The sequence below is a fragment of the Diprion similis genome, chromosome 6, assembly GCF_021155765.1.
Source record: "Diprion similis isolate iyDipSimi1 chromosome 6, iyDipSimi1.1, whole genome shotgun sequence".
NCBI classification, from domain to species: domain Eukaryota; kingdom Metazoa; phylum Arthropoda; class Insecta; order Hymenoptera; family Diprionidae; genus Diprion; species Diprion similis.
In genome coordinates this window covers 17563418-17575437 of record NC_060110.1, presented here as the reverse complement: position 1 = coordinate 17575437, position 12020 = coordinate 17563418, and the positions used below count along the sequence as shown (strand labels likewise).

The 12020-nt window shown below is 38.2% G+C and overlaps 2 protein-coding genes across 3 annotated transcripts; one reads left to right on the top strand and one right to left on the bottom strand.

Annotated features, from left to right (window-relative positions):
* The first annotated feature begins 1455 nt into the window (after positions 1-1455).
* Positions 1456-4761, top strand: LOC124406789 (ATP-binding cassette sub-family F member 1). The gene is made up of 5 exons (XM_046882382.1): positions 1456-2739; positions 2912-3137; positions 3258-3903; positions 3989-4167; positions 4236-4761. The coding sequence occupies exons 1-5, from the start codon at positions 1580-1582 to the stop codon at positions 4728-4730; spliced, it is 2706 nt and encodes a 901-aa protein (XP_046738338.1). The 5' UTR covers positions 1456-1579; the 3' UTR covers positions 4731-4761.
* Positions 4762-6749: 1988 nt separating this feature from the next.
* Positions 6750-12020, bottom strand: LOC124406972 (protein obstructor-E). 2 transcript variants are annotated; one of them, XM_046882720.1, is made up of 4 exons: positions 11862-12020; positions 10141-10545; positions 8977-9190; positions 6750-7043 (listed from the first exon to the last, which is right to left on the bottom strand). In XM_046882720.1, exons 1-4 carry the CDS (start codon positions 11899-11901, stop codon positions 6983-6985), a joined length of 720 nt encoding a protein of 239 aa, XP_046738676.1. In that variant the 5' UTR covers positions 11902-12020; the 3' UTR covers positions 6750-6982. The 2 variants fall into 2 exon arrangements, with proteins under 2 accessions (XP_046738676.1, XP_046738675.1); XM_046882719.1 differs by lacking the exon at positions 6750-7043 and adding an exon at positions 7786-8314 and having other exon boundaries at positions 11862-12019.

Below are 12020 nucleotides of genomic sequence, written 5' to 3'. Positions count from 1 at the left end.
TTTCCATTTATTGTCAATCATCATTTCACTCATTGTTCTCTGTAATCATCTGAATGGGCAAAACGCATCTTTGGTAGTCATCAAGTTTCGTAATTCGCTAGATAGTGAGAGATGTGACGCTCGAAGACGACCACCGACTATCACACCACGCTTGTTGCATTCCTTCCAACCTCCCTCCCGAACTCGATTCGCATAGGAGAACTTCATCCTGGATCGCAATGTGTAGAATTCAAAAAGATGTAGATGTAGATTGTGTTTCTGCAGAATTGTTTGACAAGTCCTAATGCAACAAAGTTTTTTCGACAGATTAATCGGTGGCTCCTCTTTGCGCGTAGATTAATCACGCGTATCGGATGTGCCTTTTGCACGACGATTTTGCATACAGTATAATATAAAAAAGTAAAGTACTGTTGATGTTTTGAGCCTTTAGTTCTTCAGTCAATTTCGTAACGAATAATGAAATGTTCAAGTTTGACTGTGTCTTTTGCGCGCTGATTTGATACCTTTTGATTCTGAGAAGAAGCGTGCTATGCCTGCGCGGTGACTACAGTCGCGGGCTGTGTAGTAAGTGAAGAATTTTGTACAAGCGTTCATTCAAGGTTTTAAGTATTCATATAATATTTTAAAGGTGTAAGAAAATATTGTTTGTGTTTATCGGTTTATTTTCTGTTTTAGAGTAAGTACGCTGAAAATGAAAGAGCTCCATTGAACGGAATATTTAATTTAATGATCCTTAGTAAAAAATTGATATTGATCAACTTTGTTCGTGCTATGAAACTAATATGTCTAAAGGCTATATTAAATTGAATCCTATGTTGAGTTCAACATATTTTTTTTGTGGACCTACATTTCTGTTTATTGTATCTCTATTTGTTCAGTCAATCGGGTTTTCATCTCCGAGTCAGTTCATTTAGATGTAATTGTCACTTCGCTGACTGTATTACTTTTTGTTGCAGTTGTTCTTTTCTGTATCAGATTATTCTTCTTGTTTCCACTGAAAACTAAAATTTCAAATCCAAGCCAATATTTACTGCACTAGTACTTTGCATGCGATTAATTGTTTCACGTTACTCTTTTGTCACAATCAATACAATTTCCTTGGCTTCGACAAGTGTTTTTTTTTTTTATTTTTATCTGTAATTTTCTCTTGTATTATTCACGGCTCTCGTGATTGTGTGTTCGCTTACTTGCGTGCCTTGATCATCAAAGACGACGATATAACAATAGGTGTTAGACAAATTGTTACCAGACCCGGGTACAAAAAGCATGCAAGAAAGATAGTGAATGTGAAGTTTCGGAAGCCAACCGCTGCTTGTGGCAGCACTATTCGAACCAGAGACAAGGACATTGAAGTTAGCTTCAAAAGTTAACATCGGCTAGTGCAATTTCAGCACTGCTTTTACTTTTCGGGTGTGACAAGACTGAAAAATTCCACTGACCGATTTACACATCATCGACAACTTCAATTAGGTAGTTGCGCCCCGAGCGGTAAGTGACCATGAGGATCTAGTTGTCTGTGGTTCGGATTTATGGTTAGGATAGTCGCAGGATTGCGTAGCTGACTTTTACAATAAAGAAAATGAGTACTTCCCAGAAAGTGTCAAAAAGTAAGAAGCATAAAAAGGGTGGGAAACGAGAAGACTTTGACGATAATGATGATGCGGGACAGATAACGGAAAAAATATCCGAATTGAGTGTGAAAGAGCCAGTTCAAAAATCGGGTCAAAAAACGCCTGCTGCCCAGATGGTTTCTAAGGGTAAGAAAAATAAGAAAAATTCGAAGAAGGGTAACTTTTTTGAAGATGAGAATTCTGGAGATGAGGTTGAAAAGATTTCCGAATTAGCCGTTGAAGATTCGGACGCGGAACGAAATGAAAAAATTCACGCTGCCCAGCTGGTTCGAAAAGGCAAAAAGAATAAGAAGAACGTTAAAAAAGATCTCTTATTCGACGATGAAAACTCTGCTGAGGAAGCGGAGATTTCCGAATTAGCCGTCAAAGACTCGGATGACGAACAAGTAGAAAAAAATTATGCCACTCCGGTAACCCGAAAAGGTAAGAAGAACAAAAAGAATAAAAAATCGGATTTCTTTGACGATGATAATTCAGGGGATGAAGTTAAGGAAATCACGCCACTAAGCGATGAGGGATCAGAGGCGGAGTCGACTAGCAAAGCAAGTTCCATCCAATCAAAGCGAAAGGCTAAAAAAAATAAAAAGAATGCTAAGAAAGAGGAGCACTTTGAAGATGAAGAAGACAAAAATGAGTTGGAAGATTTATCCGATGAGCTAGGTTCTGAAAATGCAGATGAGGATGATGAAAAGATACATGCTGCTCAGATTGTGCAAAAGGGTAAGAAAAACAAGAAGAATGTCAAGAAGCCAGAACTTCTAGTAGATGAAGGAGAAGAGAAGGTGGTGGACGAACCACCTGAAGTGACCGTTGATAAACCAGTGGTAAAATTGACCCATAAGGAAAAAAAGAAATTGAAAAAACAACAAGAATATGAAGCGACTGTTGAACTTATGACAAAGAAAGGTGGCCAAGGACACAGCGAGTTAGAATCCAATTTTACCGTATCTCAGAGTATAAATCAAAGCAGAGGCCAACAGCAGCTAGATAATGCAGTCGATATAAAAGTTGAGAATTTCAGTATCGCCGCCAAAGGAAAAGATCTTTTTACCAATGCTAGTCTCTTAATTGCTCAAGGAAGAAGATATGGTCTTGTCGGACCTAATGGGTAAGCACATATTTGCCTATCTTGCCCAATGTGTTTCATATTGATCAAATAACTACGATTCCAATTTTTGTAGTAAATTTTATGTCGATACATAAGTAAGTGCTTCTGATTGGAAGATGCGGAATTTGAAGCAAGAAGTTTCAGCTGTTCTTAACTAACTTCTCGCTTTTAGACATGGCAAGACAACACTGCTTCGCCATATAGCGCAAAGAGCATTTGCCATACCACCAAATATAGATATTCTTTACTGTGAACAAGAAGTGGTCGCAGATGATACACCGGCTGTAGAGGAAGTTTTGAAAGCTGATGTAAAGCGCACAGAATTGATGGGAGAATGTAAAAAATTGGAGGAACAAGCGGAACGGGGTGATACCAAAGTTCAGGATCGTCTTCAGGAGGTATTATACATATTTCATTGCCATTTATTTCAAATGTTAAGTGCTACAGTTAACAAATACAAACTTAGCACTTATTTCAACTTTTTGGTGATAACTCATTTTCTTTTCTTTTGTTTTAAGGTTTATGACGAACTTAAGGCAATTGGCGCTGACTCAGCAGAACCTCGAGCACGTAGAATCTTAGCTGGTCTAGGGTTTAGTCGTGCTATGCAAGATCGAGCAACAAAAAATTTCTCTGGTGGTTGGCGAATGCGTGTTTCGTTGGCTCGAGCTCTTTTTGTAGAGCCGACACTGTTGCTACTTGATGAACCGACAAACCATTTAGATTTGAACGCTGTTATTTGGTTAGACAATTATCTCCAGGCTTGGAAGAAAACTTTATTAATAGTATCTCACGACCAGAGTTTCTTGGACAATGTATGCACAGACATTATACACTTGGATCAGCAGAAATTGTACTACTATAAAGGAAATTATAGTATGTTCAAAAAAATGTACGTTCAGAAGCGCAAAGAACAGATTAAGGCCTGGGAAAAACAAGAAAAACGTTTGAGAGATTTAAAATCTTCCGGATCTAGTAAAAAACAGGCTGAGAAAAAACAGAAGGAAGCCTTAACTAGGAAACAGGAGAAAAACAAATCGAAAATACAGAAGCAAGAAGATGATAATGGACCTCAAGAATTGTTGCAGAGGCCTAGGGAGTATCTAGTCAAATTTAGCTTCCCAGATCCACCGCCGTTGCAGCCGCCTATCCTTGGACTGCATAGTAAACTCATCTTTCTGATACCTGTATTGATATTTATGTTGAGTGGTAAATACGAATCTATTTTACATCAAATATTTTATTTCAGACGTAACGTTCGCTTATGCCGGCCAGAAACCGCTGTTCATCGAAGTAGATTTTGGTATAGATTTGAGTTCTCGGATAGCAATCGTTGGCCCCAACGGTGTGGGAAAGTCAACCTTTTTAAAACTTTTGACCGGAAAGCTAGAGCCGCAGCAAGGAGACTTGATTAGAAATCATCGCTTGGTATGTGAAACATGAACTCTTTTGTTGAAACTGGTTTAACTTGTCACTAACCACTCCTCATTTTTTAGAGGATAGGTAAATTTGATCAGCATTCTGGAGAGCACTTGACAGCCGAAGAAACGCCTTCAGAATACTTGATGAGACTCTTCGATTTGCCTTATGAAAAAGCTAGGAAACAACTAGGAACATTTGGGTTAAGTTCTCACGCTCATACAATAAAGATGAAAGATCTCTCCGGTGGGCAGAAAGCGCGTGTTGCATTAGCGGAACTCTGCCTTAATGCTCCTGATGTTGTTATTCTCGATGAACCTACCAATAATCTGGATATTGAATCAATTGACGCTTTAGCCGAGGCTATGAACGAATATAAGGGTGGTGTGATCATAGTTTCTCACGATGAACGACTCATTCGTGAAACGAGTTGTTGCCTATACGTCATTGAAGATCAACGAATCAACGAAATCGACGGTGACTTCGACGATTATAGAAAGGAGCTTTTGGAAAGCCTTGGGGAGGTTGTGAACAATCCTAGCATTGCTGCCAATGCGGCAGTCTTGCAGTGACCACTTGCAGTTCGTAGCATTTAGATAAAAATTAAACTATTTGGATGAAGAGATTAATGTCGGTGCAGAATCTCTAGGTAACTGGGCTCAAACGATGATTCTGGACTGGCAATATCAAAAAACAAATATCGGAAAAATTAGAAACGCTTCATATTTATTCACCCATATAAAAAAATTGTGGAAACCGGAGACATCTGCGAATCTTGTACGTGTAATGAAAAACATAAACTAACGAGAAAGAATCGAAACTAAGTACAGCGTGGTCTTCGTAATTACCCATGCAAAATCCGAGTATTATATCAATTATCAAACCAATTACTGAACATTTGGAACTGTGAAAGTGGATCTGGTCCTTATTTGGAAGAGTATGAGTGGTGCAAAAACACTGTGGCTTCCAGCTTTGAAAAAAATATAATTTCTGAAATGAAACAAAGGTTCTTCGAACTAAGAACTCAAGTTTGTTTTCATTCAGTGGGAGTTTTTTTTTTTTATTTAGCGTCAGCGATATCGATGAAATAGACAATTCGTGCAAATCCAAGGATAAGTATCATTGTATGATACCAATGATTCCAGGTGCCACATGAGTTTACTCATTTCATATTATATAGCCTTTTACATAAACGCAAGATATTTCAAACAATCGGCCTTAATGAATTTGTGTAGATGAGAATCAGCTTTGAAGAAGTATGGAATGGACAACGTGTCGCACTGTATCTATATGATAGTTAGGAATATAATAAATATTGCAATTGATCGATTGAAGAAAAGAAGCGCAAGAAAATAGTAAAATATTGAAGATTAAATTATTTTTATCAATATTGTAGACTCTTTGATACGCTGTAACTGTGGTTTTGTAAAAATCATTGAAGATTCGATTATCAGACGAGTTTTTATTGAACGAAAACCCTGTACAGTTCCATCTGTTTCTTCCCAATAAGTGTGAATATCGACAATAATACTGTATTGTATAAATACGAATATAATGCAGATGACAATAGGGAAAGGGCTCAAGTTTTTAAATATGTATTTTCATACAAAATAAGTTTGCTTTATAGTAATAAAATTACATTGGTGCGTTTCAGTTGTGGTAAAGAAAAAAACAACCTAATTATTACAAAACTCATCGATTATCAGCATCACAATAATATTTACCTTTTAGCTTCTGTACCAAAAATTTTATTCTTACTTTATGTTACGAGCAGTGCAGTCCCGAAATTTCATTATACGTTTAAAAAGACGTTTTTTTTAGCATAAAATTTACTTTTACAATTATTTATGAGACGATTTGAAGAAATTTTCACGAACGATCGCTAGGCACGTTAGTCATGCATGCATAGAATTTGCCAACTCGTTTTTTTTTTTCTATGCAAAAAATTATTAGCGACGGTCTTCAGAGAGAGTTGAAGTATTTCGTGCCACTCGTTCACTCTAAGTCTACCAATCACAAACTACCAATGCATGCAATAATGTTTGAACACTGTTTATCGAAAATATTCGCATTGCTAGAAACTTGTAAAGATTGTTTACGTCGTACACGCCATTTCCGCATATTTTTATTCATAGATATAGTGTACTTGGCATGTTGCAGACATTGGTTTTAGGGGAAGAGAAATGTGCCACGCGAATTGAATGGATCCGTTGATGAATATTCATGTCGATGTAAAATTTGGTTTCGAAATTACACGATATTTTTGTTTGACAAAAAAGTGTCCTATAACTAAATAACGAAATGCTTTGAGAATAAATAAGTTTTTTCGAGTCATTTTCTTTTTTCATTACGTTTTTTTAATTTATTTACAACATGTCAACATCTACACCCAGAAAAAAATTCGTAATCTAATGCAGTACCTATTAAAAAATGTATTCGGTCGGATAAAATTCATCAATCAATCATTCACTTTAGTTACTAAATGTTATTCAAATTGAATAAAAATTGAACTTCACGACAAATCAATTGTCTGTCAGGTTCATGAACAGATAAACATCCATTCGATTAATATGATTATTTTTCTGGGAGTAGTTTCGTAATAATAATAATAATAATAATAATAACTATAATGATGATAATAATATTGCATAAAGTAAGGCAAAAAATGCATGAGAACTGCAGCGCGAAGGCTGCAACAGCTAGAGAGCGTGACCAGAGATGCAGTTTATATAAAATGGAGGTTAAATAAAACAGTACTGTTACAGACGGTTTTATCTTCTTTTGCATTTGCTTGAGCTTCATCAGTGCTGGCTGGAACTGTGTTCTATTTTCTGAATCCCAGCTTACGCAGAGCCTTCAAATCGACTTCCCCATAGTAATCCTCACTGAAGAAATTTATTCAGAAATTTAGAACATTCTAATCAATTTCTTTTTCTGAGTTTGAATAGCTAATTATTACAGATACATCTGATAGTATTAGTTCTATGCACGATTTACCCGAATATTTAGCAATTAAATATAAATATGGTTGATATTCATAAATATTACCTTAGCGGAAAGATTTCTGAGAAAGCAATAAGAAATTATGAGTATTTTCATAATGGCGTCATGGTACTATGATAATAGAGGTTCATTCGTCTACCTACCCATTTATTGATATTACCTTGACTTGTTTAAATTTCTAAATAGGGAATAGAAAATTGATCAGCAATCTCTGGCTAATGATGATAACAATCTCAGATTTTTTTTTTATCGATGCCGGAATATCGCCAGAATATTAGCTCAGAAAAACATCCGCAGACAAATGATAAAATTACAGACACGTTAGTAAAATCGAAGAACGTGCATATACAACGTCTAAAACCAAGACATTGAGGAACTACGAGAACACCTAAAATCAAAAGTTTTAATAGTGATAGTAGATATTGTTTAAGTAGGTATGTAGTCACAAACGGGATAAATAGACACGTATTACACACATTTCACATCACCACATCACTAGTAACATGCAACCAAAAAAACAAAAAAAAAGAAACAGTCAACAGAGAGGAGATTGGATAAAAAAATGTATATTATAGAGAGATTATGTGAACGTGTAATGGAAGCGAAACAAGAAAAATACGGTGATTAATTTTTGAGATTTTTTTTATTTTGTGTTTTCTTCTTTTTATTTAAAAATACGTGAGCAGGGGTTCAGGGTTTTTTTTTTTGGGAGTTTTTTTTGTTCGGTTGCTGCAAGGGTACATCAATTGAGAGTTTTGTCGATGTTATTTATTACAAAAAGAAAGATTGGATGTCACGGGCCCAAGGAAATAAAAATAGAAAGATAAAAAAATAAAAAAAAGAATAGAACGCCGTTCAGAAATGTGTTGTTTGAAATCAAAATTCAAATTGTAAATATCAGTAGTAATAATTTAATCGCTGGACCCCACTCTTTCTCGTGTACTCTTTGCTCGATTTAATATTTTTACTCGTGTTTGTTCAAATAATTTATTCCGTGACGGGGGCAGAGGGCCTGGCGGGGACGGAGGCGTTGGGCCTGGGTTTGCTCTGATTTGGCTTCGGGGTGTTTCGGGATTCACCCGAGCTTTGGATTCCAGCCAAGAGTTCGCTCTTTCTGATGCTCTTCAGGTCCAAATCACCGTAGTAATCCTCACTGCGAAGCAGAACCGGAAATCGGGGGATGAAGGACATACGTGGGCATCAACTGGGATGTTAGATCGAGATTAAGCTTCGCATGCTTTTTAAAAACGTGCCAAGTATGTACGAAAATTAACACAGCGAATTCTTCAGCGGCCATCTTTCTTTCTATAAGTATGTAGAAGATTTTTCCGCTTTCATGCAATTCGATTCTTCGTCTCACAGACAGAGGTATTCTTCCAAGATTAACGGTTAATAAAAAGTTACATATGTTGAGTCAATTGTGTTTAGTCGAACCCAGGCACAATATGAATTGACAATAGGTTCAGATTCAGTCGAGAGCCTTGTTTAGCATCTTATTGTGATGCACGGTTATTGAGAGACAGTAAACGTGCATGGAAAGCCGCGTATCATTCATCGGCATGGTAATTGTTCATGCTCAAGTTTGTCGTCGAATAAACTTTAAAAGAAACGAAAAGTGTGAGCGAGAAAACAGACATCGAAAGAATAAGGTAAGAGTTGAAAAGGTATGGACGCTGTTCAAACAACAACAAGTATACAAATACGGACAGAGTAATTACCAGGGAGAACATAGAACTTCGTACCCAAAACCACAAATATACCTCAAGACAAAAATATCACCAGTATGCGGTAACTGAAATTTAATTTATTGCTCACCATCCGGGAACACCTTCGGGTTCTTCGCAGGCGCCGCTGCCATCGCTGTCACCAATTTTGAATACGGTACCAATGGGGCAACCATATTCCCTGGCAACACCCTCCATGCAGATGTAATACTTTCTGCAGTCTTCGGGATGAGCGTGTCTAGAGAAGCTTCCGGAAGCTCCGCTAACTTCACCGGCAGCTGGGCAGGTGAATCCTCCGGCAACTTCTGCAATAACGGATGAAAAATACTCCATTTAGCGTCAGGAATTGACGAGCAAAAAATATTAGTGGATATTGAATCACAATGTTCGTCATGTTCGTTCATGTCTTTGTGACTCACAATCAATAGTCCGTTCAAATCCGCGAGATTTGAGTCGGCGGTAGACTGACATTCGAATTTTGTCAATGCCATTTCAACGGCATCGCTCATATTATTAAAGTAGTGAATGCCACGCGAACTTTGGACGTTTTTACTCGCGGCTGACTAATCGCGGTTTTACTACTGCCGTTAACTGCGTATCATTCGCGGACTGCGGCTGAACAGACACGGTTTTACTACTCCAACTAACAGGCGCGTTTTCACTCATCCGGCCGACTAGCATTTCTTGCAACCGCGGCTGAACATATCAGATTTTGCTACTGCGCGGCTAATCGTTGTTTCGTTTTCTACTCGTCTGGCTGACCGCGTTATTGGATCGTACTACTCGATGTTTTTTGGTAAATTCACGGTATCGAACGAACTCACGCTTTTCAAGATCGGGCGAAATGGTGGGCTGTACTTTTTTCAACCTTCTGATTCATCAAGACTTAATTTTTGGCAAACGTTACGACTTACGAGATAAAAAACGGAAATATTATAAACAAATTTTTTCTTCGAGGAAAATTTAAATTCATCTTCTGTTAAATCGATATTATTGAAATACCGTTTTTAGAACGGTTCGAGCTCTGTTTTGCATCTATTGACGAAAAATCACAGAAATACAGAATTTCCGGTACCACATTCTGTTCTCCAAGTTTTTGCACTTCTCTATCTATATTCTGATTGTACCGTTTTGCGAATGTCTCAGGACTGTTGATTGGATCCAATCGACCATACCGTGGACGAAGTATATAAAAGAGCAAAAAATATCAGATTCGTTAAAAATTGTCGTCGAAACGTGTCTAGCAAAATTGTACCGTCGTTCCTGCACTCGGGGACCTGGTCGGCCCACATGCAGACACGGGCTTCACGGTCGTAGGCGAGTCCAGGGCTGCACTGGTAGCGGGAAGCTTCACCGTTCCAACAGTTCCAGAATACGTCGCATTTGTCGTCATCGCCGAAGATTCCGTAAAGGCGTGAGCAGTGCGGGGCGCTGATGGCCGGTTCAAGCTGCGTCCTCTCTTCGCACTTTACATTGTGAAGATAGTCGCAGTTTTCGGTCAAGAATTTGCTGTCACTCGCGTCGAAGGCGAGTCCGTTGCCGCAGGTCTTAAGTTCCGCGACTCCATTGTCGCACTTCCAGTACTTGTCGCAGGAAATGTGGTGAGGGTAGAACCCGAAGTCGTCGGGACATTTGAAGTTCTCCTGAGCGCTGCAGACGGCTGAAAGATTTTTTTTGTCAATAGATTATGAGGTCATATATGCGGACCGAGAGATAAAACGAAAAGCGTATCGATCGCAATATTACGTAACGAACAGGACACACGGCGTCTATTTTGATCTCCGGTTTCCTTTTTCTCCGTCTTGCCCGGACTAGAGTCGCGTGGAATATAATAACAAAATTACCGCTCGATCAGTGAATTATACCAGCCGGTTACTGCACGGCTAAAGATGGATCAGTAAACTGCGAAGAACGGTTCTGCATGCTCGATGAATTATGCATGTACCGTCGCTTCAAATGTAAATTATCATAACGTGCCAATGGTGATTCCTGATTATGCGCGGTCCATGAGGCTCGTAAAAACTAGGTGAAGAATCGTGCATGAAATATGTGGCAATGCGTCTCTCTCTCTCTCTCTCTTTCTCTCTGTCTCGAATTATTATCTAATGAGCATATATGCGCGCGACTCCGAGTAGGCCGGGCCTTATGAATAACTAAATATCTTACGTAAGGTTGTCCGCACAAAGACTTTCGCCAGACACTTTCACTCTAAGGCCCGGTTCGCGATCGCGGTCTCTCAGCATCCCGTTCACTCGCAGTGCGCAACTCAGAAATGCCCACATAGATATTTTTACCTATATGGATACATATACCTTACCACTTGCATGCGTGAGTATGTAATGCGCAGTATGTATGTGTACGATATCTCCGTCTTAAAACGAAAATACCTCTGCGTATGTTACTTACGCTCGCTTTCATATTCTTTATATACAAAAGTGGGGTTCAAATTGGGACCAAATGTGGGCCCGATCTGGTTGCTCCCGCCTTTTATCCTTCATTTTGTAGCTACATCTAATATTGACTGAGGCAATCGCGAGTAGTTCATTTTTACTTAGAGTTTGATTAAAAAAAAATTTCGAAACTGCGACAAGGCTGATGTTTTTCAGTCCGGTAAATGCAGCGTCCGGAGAAACCATGCAGACGTTAAAGAAACTATTGATAATGAGTGAAACACTTTATGTGATGCTCTATTAGCCGCGATATGCTAGAAGTAAAGTTTCTCGATTGTAAATAAACTCGCGCTTTTCTGATCCATCTTTTTTCTTTCTTTTCATCGATTCCTTGGATTCGGTAAATATTATTTTATTGATGAAATAAAATAATGTACGGAATCCAAGGAATAAATATATATATATATATATATACATATTTACTGCACCCTTGTCACACACTTGCCGCTGCACTGGGTTACACTGTACAGTAAAATTTGAACCTCGAACGCGCATTCGCGAATTTATTCAAATTAAATCTACGTACCGGCGAGAAGGATGGCCGCTAGCACAAAGTACGACCTCATGATGTGTTCTTGAATGTGTTAAAGTTAGGTCGAAGAAAACGTTTTTTAATCTTGTTATTTTTTATTTTTATACAAAAAAAAAATCACTAGCTAGTCACCAGCCCCTTGCACGAAAGACT